The sequence below is a fragment of the Pteropus medius genome, unplaced genomic scaffold (assembly GCF_902729225.1).
Source record: "Pteropus medius unplaced genomic scaffold, Ma_sr-lr_union100, whole genome shotgun sequence".
Lineage (NCBI taxonomy): Eukaryota > Metazoa > Chordata > Mammalia > Chiroptera > Pteropodidae > Pteropus > Pteropus medius.
The window spans coordinates 18,222,023-18,238,183 of record NW_024349802.1 but is presented as its reverse complement, the minus strand read 5'-3'; the positions used below and the strand labels follow the sequence as shown (position 1 = coordinate 18,238,183).

The 16,161-nt window shown below is 51.7% G+C and overlaps 1 protein-coding gene across 5 annotated transcripts in view; it reads right to left on the bottom strand.

Annotated features, from left to right (window-relative positions):
- Nucleotides 1-16,161, bottom strand: part of NDST1 (N-deacetylase and N-sulfotransferase 1) — a 57,354-nt gene that overhangs the window by 16,425 nt on the left and 24,768 nt on the right. For all 5 annotated transcript variants that reach the window (XM_039836558.1, XM_039836557.1, XM_039836559.1 and 2 more), the window contains 5 exons: nt 12,295-13,193; nt 5,949-6,443; nt 2,836-2,923; nt 1,655-1,809; nt 805-990 (listed from right to left, as the gene is read on the bottom strand). In XM_039836558.1, coding sequence (XP_039692492.1) covers nt 805-990; nt 1,655-1,809; nt 2,836-2,923; nt 5,949-6,443; nt 12,295-12,807 — 1,437 coding nt within the window. In that variant the 5' untranslated portion in view covers nt 12,808-13,193. The remainder of the gene's footprint in view (nt 1-804; nt 991-1,654; nt 1,810-2,835; nt 2,924-5,948; nt 6,444-12,294; nt 13,194-16,161) is intronic.

The following is a 16,161-nucleotide window of genomic DNA, read 5'->3' as shown; positions in this document are numbered from 1 at the left end:
AATATGAGTCAGATGCTAATAGCAGTCCATTCAAAACCTTCCCATTTCAGACTAAAAGCTAAAGTGCATCCAATGACCTTACGTGGCCATCACCCCTCTGATCCCATCTCTTACCATTTCCCCCTAACTTGCTCCCCTTCGGCCATACTGACCTCCTACTTGTTCCTCAATCACACCCCACACAGGCCTGCCTCGGGGCCTGTGCACCTGTTGCTTTCTCTGTCTTGAATGCTCTTCCTCCTGCAGCAGCATGGCTCACTCCCAGGAAAGCCCTCCATAACCACCTTATTTAAACGAGCTTCTCCTCTCCCCCAGCATTCCCTATTCTCCCTGCTCTGCTTGATTTTCTCCATAGCACTTATTGCCATCTGACCATTATATACTTTACATATTTATAAACACACTATCTGTCTCCTGCCACTGAACAGTCAGGTTTACAAGGTCAGGGACTTTTGTTGGGTTTGTGCACTTGTGTATCCCCAGTACCTAGAAAAGGGACAGGCACAAAGTAGAAGCTCATGAAAAAGTTTTAAATGAGCAAACAAATGAACGAGACAGAGGCCTGTCCCAAAGCCTCACTAGAGAATTTAAAGAATGTTCATCCCCTGACCCCCTAACACAAAAGCTACGGTTAGGAGCTCATGAAAGGAACAGACTGGCAGCCCACTTTCCCTGGGACAGAGAGCCTCAGATGCCAGAGGAAGTGGTAGAAACTTGCCTGAAACCCCTAACCAGCTCACCGAAGCCATGCTTCCCAGGGCAGCACGTGCACAGGCAGCTCCAGGCTGTCGGGGGCCCACTCACCATGATGCCGTTGTGGATGAAGCCGCGGCGGTAGCGGGCCGGCTTCAGGTGGGGGTACTCCTCCGTGCTGGTCACGCGGATGTTCCACACCTGCTTCCAGGCCTCGTACAGCTGCACGTGCACAGGGTACACGCCCGAGTGGTGGGGCGCCACCGCGTACCCCATGTCTGTGGGAATGCCGTGCTCCTGGGGAAAAGAGGGCCGGAGCAAGGTGAGCATGGGGTTCCTTCCCTGCTGGGCCTGACTGCCCCTTTGTAGAACGGGAGAGAGAAATCAGCGGCTAGAATGGCAGGGCGGTGGGTCCAAGCCTTCGTGGAACAGATGGGGAAGCTGAGGCCCGGAGGAAGGGGCATGTGCCCAGTGTCCGAGTGAGGGACTAGCTAAGCTGGGACTCTAACTCTCGGCCCAGTGTCATGCCCTCCAGCACCCAGGAGTGAGGAACAAGACAGGGCTTTTCCTACTTTTTTGGGCCTCGAATTGGCTGGCGGTCCCAGGCTGAGCCAGTGCCGGGCCTCATTCCCTCCAGGCTCAGACCTCCTCCAGCTTTCCCGAGCCTCCCATTCGAGCCTGAAGAGAAAAGTTTGGGCTCAGGAAGCAAACAGGCCCGGGTTTAAGTCTTGGCTGGGCTCTCATTAGCTGACGTGGCCTCCCTGAGCTTCAGTGTCTTATCTAAAAGAGAGGCTATTGACACCTGCCTCTTGGGGTCTCTGCAAGGATTCTATGTAAGTGGCTACAAAGATGTTAATGAAAAGCTGTCAGACTGAACTGTGAAAGCACCAGAGGCCCACAGTCGGACTCCCAGCCCAGCCCCGAGCCCGCCCGGCTCTGCCCCATAGGCGATCTTACTCACGACAGCGAACTTCTTGTTCAGGGCCATCTGCTCAGCCAGTACAGACTGGTTGTGGAAAAGGTGGGGCTGCATGTGGCTCCACATGTGGGGGAACCACCAGAACTCTTTTACGTATGACAGCAGCAGGTCGTCCCCAGCATCCTCAGCATCAGTACCTGTAGCCCGAGCACAGGCAGCTCAGCCCAGCCCACCCACCATGAGGTCCTCCAGCCTGGGCTAGTGCATGGGGATGGGAGCACACAGCCATGGCCCCCCAAGAGCTGCTTGGAACAGATGCCTGAGCTATAGCACAGGACAGACAGAGCCCCAGTCCAGGCCCTGATCCTATTCCTATTTTTGAATGAGTCATTCATCTTCTACTTATCGATTTACAGAAGCTCTTTGTACACATGCAGGATGTTTAAGTCTCTGTCTCATGTGTATTTCTACAACTACTTCTGATAAACTAAGGGTTGAGAATATCAGAAATGCAGGGCGGCAACCCAGTATCGCTCTGATGGCTTTGGGGCTATATTGTCTACTGTTCCCCCAGAACTGCAGACTAATAGGATTCTGCCTGGAATTTAAAAGAGGCTATCCTCACTGAGGCCCAAGCAGAAGGCAGCTAGAGGAAATGCTCATTGCAGGGGCGTTCCCTCTGGCCCGGTCCCGGGTCCCTGAGGGCAGCACGCGAGGAAAGTGAGAGAGCTCCAAAGAGGAGGGAAGGCATGAAGCAGGCAGCCCACAGCCCTCAACCTCGACCCTTAGGACTTGAAAATAAGCTCGTAATGGTGGTCGCCTCTGGGGTTGGTATAATTAAATGACATTGTCACTTTCAATGTTACATATTTCTGTAACTTCTTAAAATTCGATTACACTTTTAAGCAAAAATAGTACAAATAATTTTAAGAGGTGAAGATGAGGGGGTAACAAGAAAGTGAAGATCCCTCCTTAGGACAACACAGCCTACAGGCCAGGGAGGCACGCGTGGGAGCTGTCATCATGCCTTTGCTGTTCTAAAATGGCCTTCACCTGGGGCTGTCTGCTCTGTGGGCTGCTGGCTCAGGGGAGCCACAGGGGTCAAATGTGTCCCTAAATGTGGACCGTCAGCCCACCTGCTGCCCCCAGGGCACAGTGCTCTGGGGGTCTGAATGTGGGGGCCCCTGGAGGTTGCTAGAGGGGGCAAAGCCAGGTCCACTTACCTGTGTGGAAGAATTTCCCTGAGTAGCCCAGGTTGAAGGTGAAGTTTGGGATGTGTGTGCGTAGTTCATTCTGCGTATCAAACAGGGCCTAGGATGGGTGGAGGAGGAAGCAAGGGGTGAGGGAAAGCCAGCACTCCTGCCCCTCAACCCCGAGGCCCAGGAGTGTCCTGCTACCGCAGGACCAGCCACAAAGTTTGCAGGGCCCAGTGAAAAATGTGGGCTCAAAAACTAAGAATGTCAAGAAGGCAAAAGCAGAGTATTAAATCTCATGTGGTCTGTTTGGAGCGTGGGGCCCTGTGTGACCACACAGGCCCCACACCCATGAAGCCAGGACTGTGCAGCCACCTCCACTGGGCCTCTGGCAAGAGAAGTCCCAGACTCTAGCCTGGCTTTGCTATGTGTCCCTGAGAAGGCTTCGTAACTTCTCTAGGCCTCAGTTTCCCCAAATGTAAAATAGAGATAATAACATCTCTCGGGGCTCTTGAGAGAATTAAATAAGATATGACATGTTGAACTGCCTGACATGTGGTAAGTGATGAAAAATGGTGGCATCATATGTCTGTGGTCACTGCCACTGCGGAACTCACGTTTTGCCTGTCCAATGTGGAGGACTTCTCCTCATAGGTGAATGTGAGGCCGATGTCAAAGGACCATAGGTCAACGGACCAAACCAAATATGTACTGGGCACCCAGCAATGCGATGTTCTCATGCGTGGCACACCCAGTGCTTTGCAAGTCAATGAAGGGATGTTGACACTCGTGAAACAAACGTACCGTTGTACTCTGGGGTCAAGACTCAAAAAGATCCCTGCATGATGCATAAGGCTGCTAAGAAACCTGCTTTGCACACTCAAAGTCCTGGCCCTCCTGAGGCCACCATCAGCATCTTACCAAGGCCACACACTGACATGCTCCAGCTTTGTGGCCTGGGGCGAGTTACTTTAGCTCTCTGAGCCTCAGTTCCCTGCTCTGTAAAATGGGACCTACGACAATGCCCATCTCACAGGGCTGCTGTAAGGATCAGCTGAGGCAACGCGCAGGAAGGACTGAGCACAGAGCCTGGCCCCCACCAAGCCCTGAACAAGCAGCTGCTGTTGGTGTTATTTAAATTGCATTGTACAGCCAGTACTGTACCAGCTAATGAGGCAACGTTCATGTCTCTGAAAGAAAGGCTCAGTTGTAGCCTGTGCTTGGGATTAAAGAAAAAAAAAAAAGCTCTACCCTTTTTGACTCACAAGGACATTTAAGGCAAATGGGACCCTCGCCGGTGAAGCATTCTGCAGTCTGCACTGAGCTGAGCACATGGCAGAGGGCATCTCTATTAGTATTCTTCTACAGAAATGGCTTGAAACTGCTAGCATTCCTCTCACTCTAAAAATGGGGAAAGTAAGAACCAGGAAGGGAAACCCCAGGATTCATGGGGCACAGGGAGCCAGGCAGCCTGGTTTCTTCATGGGGTCGACACTCTGAACAGGCACCAAAGACCTAGGTTAGAGCAGCAGAGAGCAAGGCTGGGCCACCAGATGTCAGTCCTAAGTGAAGGCTCAGGAGGAAGCACTAAGTGTAAAGCAGATCAAAGAAACACTCACTGCCCTGTCCTAGGGGGCTGGAACCAGGAGGGCTCAGAGCCTGGCTATCTGTATACAAGCTCCTCATCCCGGCTATCCGGGCACCTCTGTGAAACCTTGGGATGTCAGGAAATAGCCTGAAAACCTCCCATCTACCCCATCTTGTCATTTTACAGCTGAGGCTCAGACATAGGAATGGACTTGCCCAAGTTACCCAATTAGGGTCAAATTGGGACTTGAACCCAAATCTTGGCTCCACAGATCGTGCCTGCTTCCCAACACCATCCAATCTGCCCTTCTCCTTGGGAGGTGTGAGGCAGAGTAGAGAACTCACTCTTGACAAAGGCAGGAGCGTGAGCCCCTAACCCCCAGCCTTCCTTCCAGGCCCCAGGACTTTGGGAGGATAGAGAGACAGCCTGACAATCTGAGTCACTCAGGGAGAAGAACAGCATTCCTCTGGGAAGGCTTTTTCAATCCCCCTCTACATCAAAAAGAAGTCTCGGTTTGGTGCTAATGTTTCTGCCACTTGCTAATCCAGCAGAAGAGAGGATAGGCGTCAAAGGCAGTAGGATCTCTGCAGAATTTAATCCTCTGTTTTGTTTTCTTTGGAGCTATTGTTCAGTTGCCCACTATTTACAGATACCCATTTCCCCATTTACACTAATGAGGTCGTTTCCTTTGCAAATAACTGAGTAAAATTGTGAGTAGATGAAAACTGTATTTTAAAGATTGCTTAATGGTCTTAATTTGCAGGCTTCTCTTCGGCAGTGAGACGTGTGTAAATATCGTGGTTTGCGAAATGCTTTTACAGAGACTTTAGTCTGGTAAACACATTTTGAAACTGCATTCCATTATCTATATAGACCTTAGTTAAAATACAACTTGCGTATGGTTCAGGCTCTAGTTCTTGTTTTAAGTTTTGTAGGAGCTCTGGTACTGACATAAACATTTTTGAGATTTAAAAATCACGTCTGGGCCTTTTGAGCCACGCTTCTGCTCAGGCCCGCTTCCACTTCTGGAAGTGTACTTTCTTTTCTAATAAAACTTTCCTTTTCTACCGTTAAAAAAAAAAAATACAGCCACGCCACCCTGAACAAGCCCGATGTCTGATCTCGGAAGCTAAGCAGGGTCAGGCCTAGTTAGTACTTGGATGGGAGACCACCTAGGAAGACCAGGTGCTGTAGGCTCAAAATAAAATAAAATAAAATGAATGAATGAATGAATGAATGATAAAAATCCCGTCTGGATTAAAAGGCCAATAGACAACCTTGCACAGCTCCCATTTCTGTGTTTTGGTGACTGGGTCTCTTCCTCCACAGACACATTCTTGGGCTCCTCACTCCAGATGCAAAATTCCTCTATATTTAATACTTCAATATGATTTTAAATAACACTTGCTTTTAATAAGGCAATTAATGAAACCAACTGGCCAAGAGAGGGAAACTAACGGCACAGGGGAAATGCAGACAGCAAAGCCCTGATGGGACACAGAAAGGTTTGAAGGTGGTGCCACGCCCCCCATCCGGCCTGGCGCCCGGGCCCTACCTTCACGTCCTCCACCTTCATGCGCGTGCCCTCCTTGCCCACGAAGATGTCATCGATGTCCACCAGGATGTAGCGGTCCAAAGGCAGTGCGAGGCGCTTGCCGGTGAGGAAAGCCACGGCGTCCACAAACACGAGCTTGTGCAGCCAGAAATTCAGGTTGTTGCCAAACAGCACGCGCTGGATGCCGTCGTGGAGGCCCAGGTCCTGGACCACTGTGGCGTGCAGCGCGGCGTGCAGGCCGGCGTCCGCGCCCAGGTGCGGGATGGACTCGGACGAGCGCGTCTTGGCCAGCAGCACTGGCTCGTAGGTGGAGTGGTTGGACTGGAACACAGTCCAGTCCTCGCCGGGCAGCACGCCCTTCTCTACCTCGCTGGGCCGCGTCACATAGAGCAGCGGGGACCTAGGGTTGATGCTGCAGTCCTTCAGGCCCAGGTTCGAGTGCAGGAACAGGGGGAAACCTTTGAGCTGTGCACTCAGCAGGCTGTTCTCGTTGGCCTGCAGCCGGGGTGAGGCGGGGAGGGGAGAACGGAGCTGTCAGATCCAGAACCCCGAGGGACCGTGGAATATCAGGTGTACACTGATAACAGCAATGTCAACAGGATTCATTAACCTTCGTGGAGGGCTTGTCACATACCTGGCCCTGTGCTAACCTGGCCACGTAAACCCATCTTCGCCTGTCACAATATACTAGCTAACACGTATGACGTACTTACTTACCAAAGCCAGGTGCCAGGTTCAAGCACTTTATACGCAGTGGTGCTGCTAATCCTCACAGTGGCTCTGCGATGGAGGCATTACTATCATTCCCATTTTACAGGCGAGGAGAATAAGGCCCAGATGGGTAACTTGCCCAAAATCACACAGAGAGAAGTTTAGCAGTTGAGAGCATGGACTCTACCACCAGACTGCCTGGCCTTAGGCAAGTTATATAACCTTTCTGAGCCTTGCTCAGTTCCCTCTGCTATAAAACGTGGCTGAGAACTTGATAAATACCTCAAGGGGTGTTGGAGGATGAGTGCTAATGCCAGCAAAGTGCTTGGAACAGGGCCAGCAGCATCGCCAGTTGATCATTTGGTCCTCATGTCAGCCTCAGGAGGCAGGTTCCTTTGTTATCCCACGTCACAGGTAAGGAAGCTGAGGCTTTCCGGGGAGTGTGGTCCCCAGTCGCACAGTAGTCAGGGGAAGCCACACTGTGCGGCCAAGCGGTCTGGCCCTGGAGCCCACACACCTGACCACCAGGCTCTCCTGCCTGTGGTTTCCAAACTGCTTTTACCCCACAACCCTTTCTTCAGGAGAAATGTGAGGTGATGCCCGCGTAGACGAGATCAAAGAGGAGATATCTACTGGGAATGCAGGAACAAAGGCACCTAACCCCCATATACCTCCAACACCCCCAAGGTCACCCCCTCTCAGGAATCCAGCTCCCTGTAACTCCTTTCTCCTCCGGGAGTCTGCTCCGCCCAGCTCCCTGGGGATCTGCAGGCAGTGCCCCCAGCCCCTGCTTCTCCTCTTTCCTAGGCTCGCAGCCCCCGCTCCTTCACACCATCCCTCACCCTCCTAGCCACCTGCCTCTGGATACAGTATAATTTGTCCTTGTCCCTGTGCCAATTCCATTCTGTCTTCCTGGCCTGGCAAACTCCTGCGCATCCTTCAAAACCCATTACATGTTAAAGCCTCAGATGTAGCACTTTTTATTTTGGCTGCTACATTTCTGTTCAAGGTCTCTCTCCCACCAGTCTGTACCCCCTTGAGTCCAGGGGCTGGAGTCCAGCACGGGCTTGACACCCAATGGGAGTAAACACACTTTTGATGAATAATTGGATTTTTTAAAAGAATGAAAGAGAAACAGACAGCTCTCCAATACCTGGCACAAGACAGCTGTTCAACACAGGTTTCATTTGTTCATTTTACAACTATTCACCGTGCCAGGCACTGTGTTTAGTGTCACAGATACAGTGAGAAAAACAGACAGGGACCCTGCCCTCATGAACCTTAAAGTTAAGTAAGGAAGAGAGACAGCAATCAGAACCACAGACATAAACTGAGACTTCAATGTTTTGGTACATGCTGCACAGAAGCAGTCCATAGTTCTAGAACAACAGATAACTGGGCATAGTCAGCTGGCTCAGGTAAGGCTTCCTGGAGAAAGAAAGAGACTTAGACAGTAAGTAAGCATCAACTAGGGGAGAGGTAGAGGCCAAGTTCAAAGGACGGCAAGTGCAAAGACCCTGAGGTAGAAGAGAGCTCAGCGCAGCCAAGGAATAATAGCAAGGGGCCAGCAGAGTGGTCAAGAAGAGGAGGTGATGAGGCAGAAAGGTCAGCTGGGGCCAGACCTGCAGGACACTGGAGGCTTGGAAGTGGCATGGACAGCCATCAAAGACTCCATCAAAGGGTTCTGAACGGAGGGATGAAGGGTTCCAATTAACATTTTAAAAAGACTCATTGGCCTGGTATGTGAAGAATGAGTGGGGTGGGGCAAAGCAACAATGGACAAAGGGCACCAAATGAGGCTAGAAAGAGAGGCAGGGTGGTACATAGGGCCGCCCTGTAGAGCTGGCCAGGTGAGCACTGCACAAGGGCACTCCGTTGTGCCCCAAGGTGGAGATGCATCTTCCCAGAGGGTGCCTTTTACTATTCCTTCATGCAGAAGTGCTTTTTTCTGATTCTTACAAAGGCTCTGCAGGGCCTCGTAAACTGTGGTAAGGAGCTTGCACGCCAGGAGTACCTGCCAACTCACCACTCCTGAGCCAGCCCCAGTACAGAGCCCAATCCTGAGAGGCCACCTCCCCCAGCCCAAGGGGCCCCACAACCCCTAAGCCAGCCAACACTGGCCAAGGATGAGAACTGCAAAGACAGAGGAAGCCAGAGACATTTCAGACTCTGTCCATCACCTGCTGTGGCCTGGGAGATCACACTGGACCAAAGGCACTGGGGGATCCCATTTCAAAGTCCCGACCCTAAGCTGACTGCCGGGCACTGGCAACCCAGCCATTTGCTCAGCTGGGAGACACTGAAGAAGGGAGAAAGCCAAGTTGCTGACCGTCCATTCCAGTTGGCAATAAAAAGAACCAGCCGGGAAGGGAATGGAGGGTAAGCCTCAGCATCGCAGAGGCTGACCCCCACTGCAGGGGAAATCCTCCTGTTTGCTAACACCGAGGATCCACCCAGGAGACACCCAATCTTCCAGTGGGGTCATCCGTGCAGAGGAAGGAAGCCCAGATCTGGGAAGTGAAAGGCCTAGTACAGATTTAGACAGTGACTAGCTGATGACCTTGAGAACCCCACATCTCCTCTCTTGGCCTTAGGTCGGCTTGCTCTGACATGCTCACCTGCGGTTGGGTTAGAAACCATGAGTGTGGTTGTCAGATCTTGACTCTGACTTACTAGCTGTGTCACCCTAGACAGCCATTTAAATTTTCGAGCCTTATTTCCTTTCCTGTAAAGAAAGTACTTCCTTCACAGGGTAGTTGTGAGAATTACACGTGGTGAGACTACAAAGCAATAAGCTCAGTGTCTGGCACATAGTGTGCAAAAGAAAAGAGGTCAGATAGTTCTTGTCAGTTCTCTGCCAGGAGGTGTTCAGCCCCAAGGCATCTGGAGTTGCAAAGATGAGGCATGACAGTGCCAGAAACCGGAGCTACCAATGAAGAACTGCTCCCACCCTCAAGGACCTCACGTGGGCGCATGTTGGTCAGAGCTACAAGACTAAGTGCTATCACCAACTATTTGCCAGACACAGAGATGGTATAGCATGACAGCTGCCATGGCTCTAAGTACCAGGCACTGTGCTAATGCTTCCTACCCACTGCCTTATTTTATCTTCAACATGGCCCAGTGAGGCAAGAGCTGTGACTGGCCCCAATCTACAGATGAGTTGAGTACCCTGTCCAAGGTCACTCTGCTTCTCAGTGACAGACAGATTTGAACCTGGATCTGGGCTTTTCAGCCCCTTCTCTCACACTGACCTGGGAATCCAGCATCAATAGGAACTGGAAAATGAGTCTCCAGATCCTTGGGGTCCACAGCCTTCTGTGTTTGTCAAACCCAAAGCATAGTGGGCAAGCTAGCCTTGCCTAAAGAGCCGAAAGAAGTAGCTTGACCACAAGAGGGCGTCCGTAAGAGCAGAAGGTCACTGGCTTCTGCTCAAAACCAAGGAGGGGGTCTCGTCTTATGCAATAGGTTAGGAAGAGCACTAAGGCCTGGAATTGCCACTTGACCCCACAGTGAGACTGAGCAGGTCCCTGCCCCTCCCTGGACCTCATGGTCATCTTCTATAGAGCAAGTAATTGAGGCTAGATGGGATCCAAGCTCTGTCGTACCAGTTGAGTCCGAAGACCCCAGTCCACTGCCTGATTTCCAGAGACTAGGAGCTCTGTATGCTGGATGTGGCCTCTGATGCAAATTCTACTAAATAAATGGTATCTGAGGCTCCTGGACTCATCAAACAATGGTTAAGACTAAGGCCTCTAGAGCCAGACTGCCTGAGTTCTAATCCTAGATCTGTACTTATTGAAGTTCTGAGTATGGGCACATTTCTTCACCCCCTCTTTTGCCTCTATTTCCTTCTCTCTTAAATTAGGATGCTATCTACCTGCCTTGGAGGATGGTTTATGAGTGTTAAATGAATTAATTCACATAAAGCATATAGGACAGGGCACGGCGTGGGGTGAGCACTCAATAAATGTCAACCATTCTGACATTTTTCAGGCCCGGGGCTCTGACTTGAACTTAATGAAGTTCATGGCAGGAAAGGCAACAGAGTCCAGGAGAAAAGAAAAAACAGATAATGAAGACAGTCTGACTTTGTGCCACTATAAAGCCGTAAACCAGGCCAGCGTTTCACAGAGGTGCTTTGTAAGGGAAAGGGGTTTATGATCAAGCCAGTTGGGGAACAAATCTCACCAGGTTGCTCTACTGCAGGACTTCTAAGGGCCTTCATTTCCTTGGCTCAGAAACCCTTTTTTAGTGGCAGAGCATCCCGCTTCATTAGCACATGAAAGAACACGCTGTGGCAAACCCACCCCTAGACCGGGCTCCTCCCAGCACTGAGCACAGCGCCAGTACGCGCGGGTGCCCGTGCACACCAAGGGACGAGTGGCCAGCCAGCAGTGGACATGGGCCACTTCTGACCCACTTTATGCTCCTCTCTCTGCCAAGGCCAAGCAAGAACCTGCCTCAGGACCCGTGGACGCGCTGTCCCCTCTGCCCGGAAAGTCCTTTACACGGAGAGCCACACGACTCCTCCCCTCACTTCCCGCCAGTCTCTTTATCAAGGATGACTCCCCTGGCCATTCGATCAAAAAGAGCCTCAACCGCCATACTCATCATCCTGACGCCCTCTCCCCGCTTTCTTTCTTTTTGAAGTTATCACCATCTGCCACCTGATATGTTTATTTGTTCATTGTCTGTCACCCACTCCCCCACCACCCCATGAAACTGAAGTGACAGCAGGGACTTTGCACATTTGGATCACCACTGTGTCCTCGGGGCCTAGTAAAGGACCTGGAACACAGTAAGCACTCAGTAAATATTTTCTGAATGAAGGAATGAATGCCCCCAAGCACCCAACTAGAGTCCCGACCAGGGCTTGCTTTCATCTGAGGTCAGCGTTCTCTGGCCAGAGCCTCTGGATTTCCCGTCCAGCTGTCCCCAACCCCCACCCCCTTCCAAGGACAGCTTCCCCCATGACACTCTCAGCAAGGACTCTGATCCCAGAAGTCATTCTGGGTGCCCCACAGAGCCCAGAGCAGCTCACCTGTCCACTGGGATTTCTTTCTTCTCTTCCTTCCAATGCAAAATGGCTGACTCCAGAGGTGCATACATTCCGCACCCCCTCACAGCCAAGAGGAAAAAGCATAGGATCCAGAGCCCAAACTATCTAAGTCTGGGTTCAAATCCTGGCTCTCTCTCTTATAGGCTTCACAGCCTCATATACATAACTTAACCCTCCTGAACCTTGGTTTGCCTGTCTACAAAATGGGGACATACTCCATCCCTTGGGAGGACTGCCTTGACAGGTTTCAAGGGACCTAGCAGAGCATATCCCCTCCTACCTCGCACCCACCCTTGGGGCCTCCTTCAGAAAGTGCCTTCTGTGTGCTAGGTCCCCTGCATGGCAAGCAATCCCCCTGCCAAGTGCTCCTAATAAAAGCTAATCCTTTAGGTACCAGGCACAGTGCTCCAAGTGCTTTACATACACTCACCCATTTAACCTTCACAACAACCCTGGGAGGAAGGCGCTACCCTTACAGATGAGAAAAGTCAGGCACTCAGCTAACAAGTGTGGAGATGGGGTTCAAACTTAGCTGGAGCTCTCAACTGCTCAGGGACCCTGCTCCCTGCGTACCTTGAAGAAGCCAATGATGCCCACGCCATAGGCCACACAGTACTTGTCCAGCAGCTCCCGGTTCCAGGCGTCCAGGTTGACATACTTGAGGATGTTCTCGTAGATGATGAGGGCGAAGCGGCCACGGCCCTTGTCGGTGAGCGTGGGCATGTCCCCCTTGCCGGGTGCGATCTCTGTGCGGTACTTAAAGCGGCTCGACTCCAGGATGGCCACCACCTCCTGGCCCAGCTGCGAGTAGAGGCTCTCCACAAACACCAGCACCAGCGGGTCCGTGCGGGCAGGGGCGGCCACCTGCACGGGCTTGAGCGGCAGCAGGCGGCTGGGGGCCATGGGTGGCGGGTCCCCACAGTCAGGTTCGGGGGCATCTGCCGAGGGCTCCAGGCCTCGCTTCCAGCCATACAGGTAGTAGGCGGAGACAAAAACGCTGAAGAGGCAGAAGACAAACAGCAGGAAAAGGACAGCCTGCGGGGACACGTGCCGACACAGCCTGCGGAGGCGCGCCAGGGTGGGCATCCTGGTCCCTGAGACCTCGGCCACCAGAGGCCTGGCCTGCCCTGGCCACTCCAAGGCCCCAAACAGGAGGAGACACCGGAGTTGTCAACTGACCAACAAATTCACAGACACCTAGCGAGTGCGGCCCTCAGTGGGCAGCAGGAGAGGAGGATCCGGGCTGCCGGCCCTTCCTCCCAGCCGGGGCGCAGTCCGCAGGCTGGTTGCGCTCCTTCCTTCCTCTGCGCCCCTTTATGTCACCATGGCAAACCCCCACGTGGTCCTGTGCACAGCAGAAGTGCCCCAGGGCATCAGGGCCTCCTGGGGGGTCCGGGCAGCAGGCTGGAGGACACTGGGTAGGCCCCGGGGTGCCACATGCCTCTTGCTTGGTGGGGCCCCCAGGGCCAAGGCTGTGGAGAGAAGAGTCAGAAGGTGAAGAGTCAGAGTGTGGGCTTTGGGGGTCCTTCGACTGTGGATGCACAGGATCTGACCTAGGCAGGCCCAAGTTCAAGCACTGCTGCTCAACCTGGTTGCATGATTCGGGGCAAGCTCCTTAATCTCTCTGAGCCTCAGTTTTCCCATTTGTGAAATGAGGCTGACAATAGTGCCTACCTTACAAGAGAGGCTGGAGATTAAGTCCAATCATGTATATAAATCACTTAGAGCAGCACCTAGCATCTAGTGTCTAAAATGGCGGTTGTTATTTATTAGAATTATCAGAGTCCAAGACTAGTCTAAGAAAACTCCAGAAGCAGGAAGAAGTAAGACAATGAACACTTACAAGGCCTGGGAGCTGGAGGTGGGATTCTAAATAGCGAACCCCAGTGCTGTTTATAATAGCAAAGGACGTTATTTACAGTACCAAATGCCCAACAATAGGGGACCGTCTTTACCAATTATAACGTAAGCATGGGATGGTATCCCAGACAATTATTTACATTATGTCAAAGAAGAACACTTACTGACACAAAAATATAATTACCATATAGATTGTGAAAGTGGAAAACATGTATAAAACTGTATGCATATTTTTGGTAAAAAAAAAAAATTTATGCCTAGGCCAGAAACTGGTACTAAATCCAAAAAACCCCCCAAAATGTTAATGATTATCTCTGAATGATTTTTATTTTCTTCTTTTTGTTTCCTAAATTTTCTACAATAATCATTTATTATTTTTGTGAACGTCAGAAAATAAACGCTTTTAAAAGATGTACTCAGACACAACAGACAGGGGTGCGAAATGAGAGCCTGTCTTGGACACCGGGTCTGATCCCACTTCTGCCATGACATGCTGTGTGACCCCGAGCATACCCCGCCCTCTCTGGGCTTCCTGCCTGTTAAAGAGGGCATGGGGCCAGATGATCCCTGAGGTCTCTTCCATCTCTGATTGTCTACAATTCAGTACCTACTATGTGCCAGCACCATGGGGAACCCAAGGCCACCAAGAAAACAGGTACCTACAATGCAGGGTGACAAGCGTGACGGTGGAGAACGGAGGGTGTTTGAGAGACCTGAGGGCAACTTAACAGCACTGGAGGGGGAGAACCCAGGAAAGCTTCCTGGAGGAAGTGGTACCTGAACTCACCAGAAAAAGTAAGGAGTTGACCAGGGATAGGAAAAGGGAGGGGCACAAATGGCAGCCTGGAGATGGGGGAGTGTGCAGGAGCTGTCCAGGGACTCTTGCAGCTCGAGCTGAGAGCAGGCAAGAACAGGCAAGTTTCCTGGCCAGAGGCAGGAGGGCTGGGGTGACTGGTCCTGTTTATACTCAGGGTGCACCCATGCCCCATTTCCCACTGGTTAGGGCAGCCCTCTGTTCTTCTGCCACAGCAAGCCCCACCCCTCAGCCAAAGGCCAGGACGAGATGGTGCCTTGCCTGCCACTGATATCTGGAGGCACCTGCCTACTCCAGCCACCTGACCCCACTTCTCCTTCAGGTCCAGGTGCTGTGGGTACTGGTCCTCAGTCTACTGCATTAACAGCTTTTCAGCATGTGTGGTAGTGATGGAGCCAGCAGTCTCAGGCATCTGGGGCTCATAGACTCTCATGGGAATCTGGTAATATTTTGCAATAAAAAATGCACATACACTAGAAAATATGAGAAGTACAGACCCTGTGCCCCCAAACCCATCCGTGACTCTAAAGCTCTAGGCCAATAGAACTTAGCGGTTAGGTGTGCAGACTGGAACCAGGTGGCTTCTTTCAAACCCACCCCACCGCCCAGTAATTGCGTAATCCTGGGCAAGTTATTCAACTTCTCAGTGCCCACAGTTTCCTAATCTGTAAAACGGGGAAACTAGATAAGCTTCCCAAAGTTGTGAAAACTAAATAAGTTGATACATAGGAAGCACTCAGAACCATGGCTGGCACACCGCACTGAGTGAGGGTCAACGCTATTATCATACAGTCCTATTGTCTATTTAATGTACTCACCATGTGGGTAACAACTGAGTCTACGAAACACTGTAGAGCTCTGTGCATAGGTGCTCCCCCCCTTCCTTCCTTCTCTCTCTCTCTCTCTCTGTCTCTTTCTCTCCCTCTCATATCTTTCAGAGACTGTGGCCTTTCCCAGGAACTGGATGGATAAGCAAGAGCCAGATGCTTAGAGGCCGGGAAGCTACAGAGAAAGCCATGGCAAAGCCCAGGCCCAGGCCTGAGAGAGGGTAAAGTGAGCAAGAGAACGAGCCAAACAGTTTCAGTCCTCTGAGAAGTCCAAAAACCCTGGGGTGGGGGTGGGGAAAGCCAGCTGCTCTGTAAACAAAGTGCTGGCCACCCACGTGCTGGCTGGGGACCTCCAGCAAGGCCCTTGCTGCAATCCCCTCCAAGGCCCGGTGCCCGCCACATCCGCCTGCATTCCAGAACCCTGTGGATCAACGGATGGAGAACTGGGGGGCTTCTGATCCCCCCAACTATCAAGGCCTCAAGGACAGCTGGGAGCTGAGGCCTTAACAACCCCTACCGCCTTGGGCCTGCCTGGGCCTTGCAGACATCCCCAGCCATTTTAGTAAACTCCAGCCTCGCCCAACCAGTCACCAATCTTGGTCATGCATCTAGGCCTAATGAAGTTTCCATTGCCTGGAATGCCTCCCCCTACCCCTTGAGACACTTACTCATCCTTCAAGACCCCAGTTCTAGTATCATCAGCTCTCTGAAGTCATCCCCATGCTCACTCGTCCTGCCCGTATGCCTCTACTTTCAGGCCAGCTCCTGCCCCACTCTCAGCATCTCCTCACCCTGGGGTTTGGCACTCCATAGCTGGAGGCTGAAAACCAGGACCCTCAGGCTAGACGTGGACGTGTGTTCTTTGACTTGCACACAATTTTTCTTTAATTTAAGTTATCAACATTTTTAAATTAAGAGATTTCACATAAAAGTCAGAAC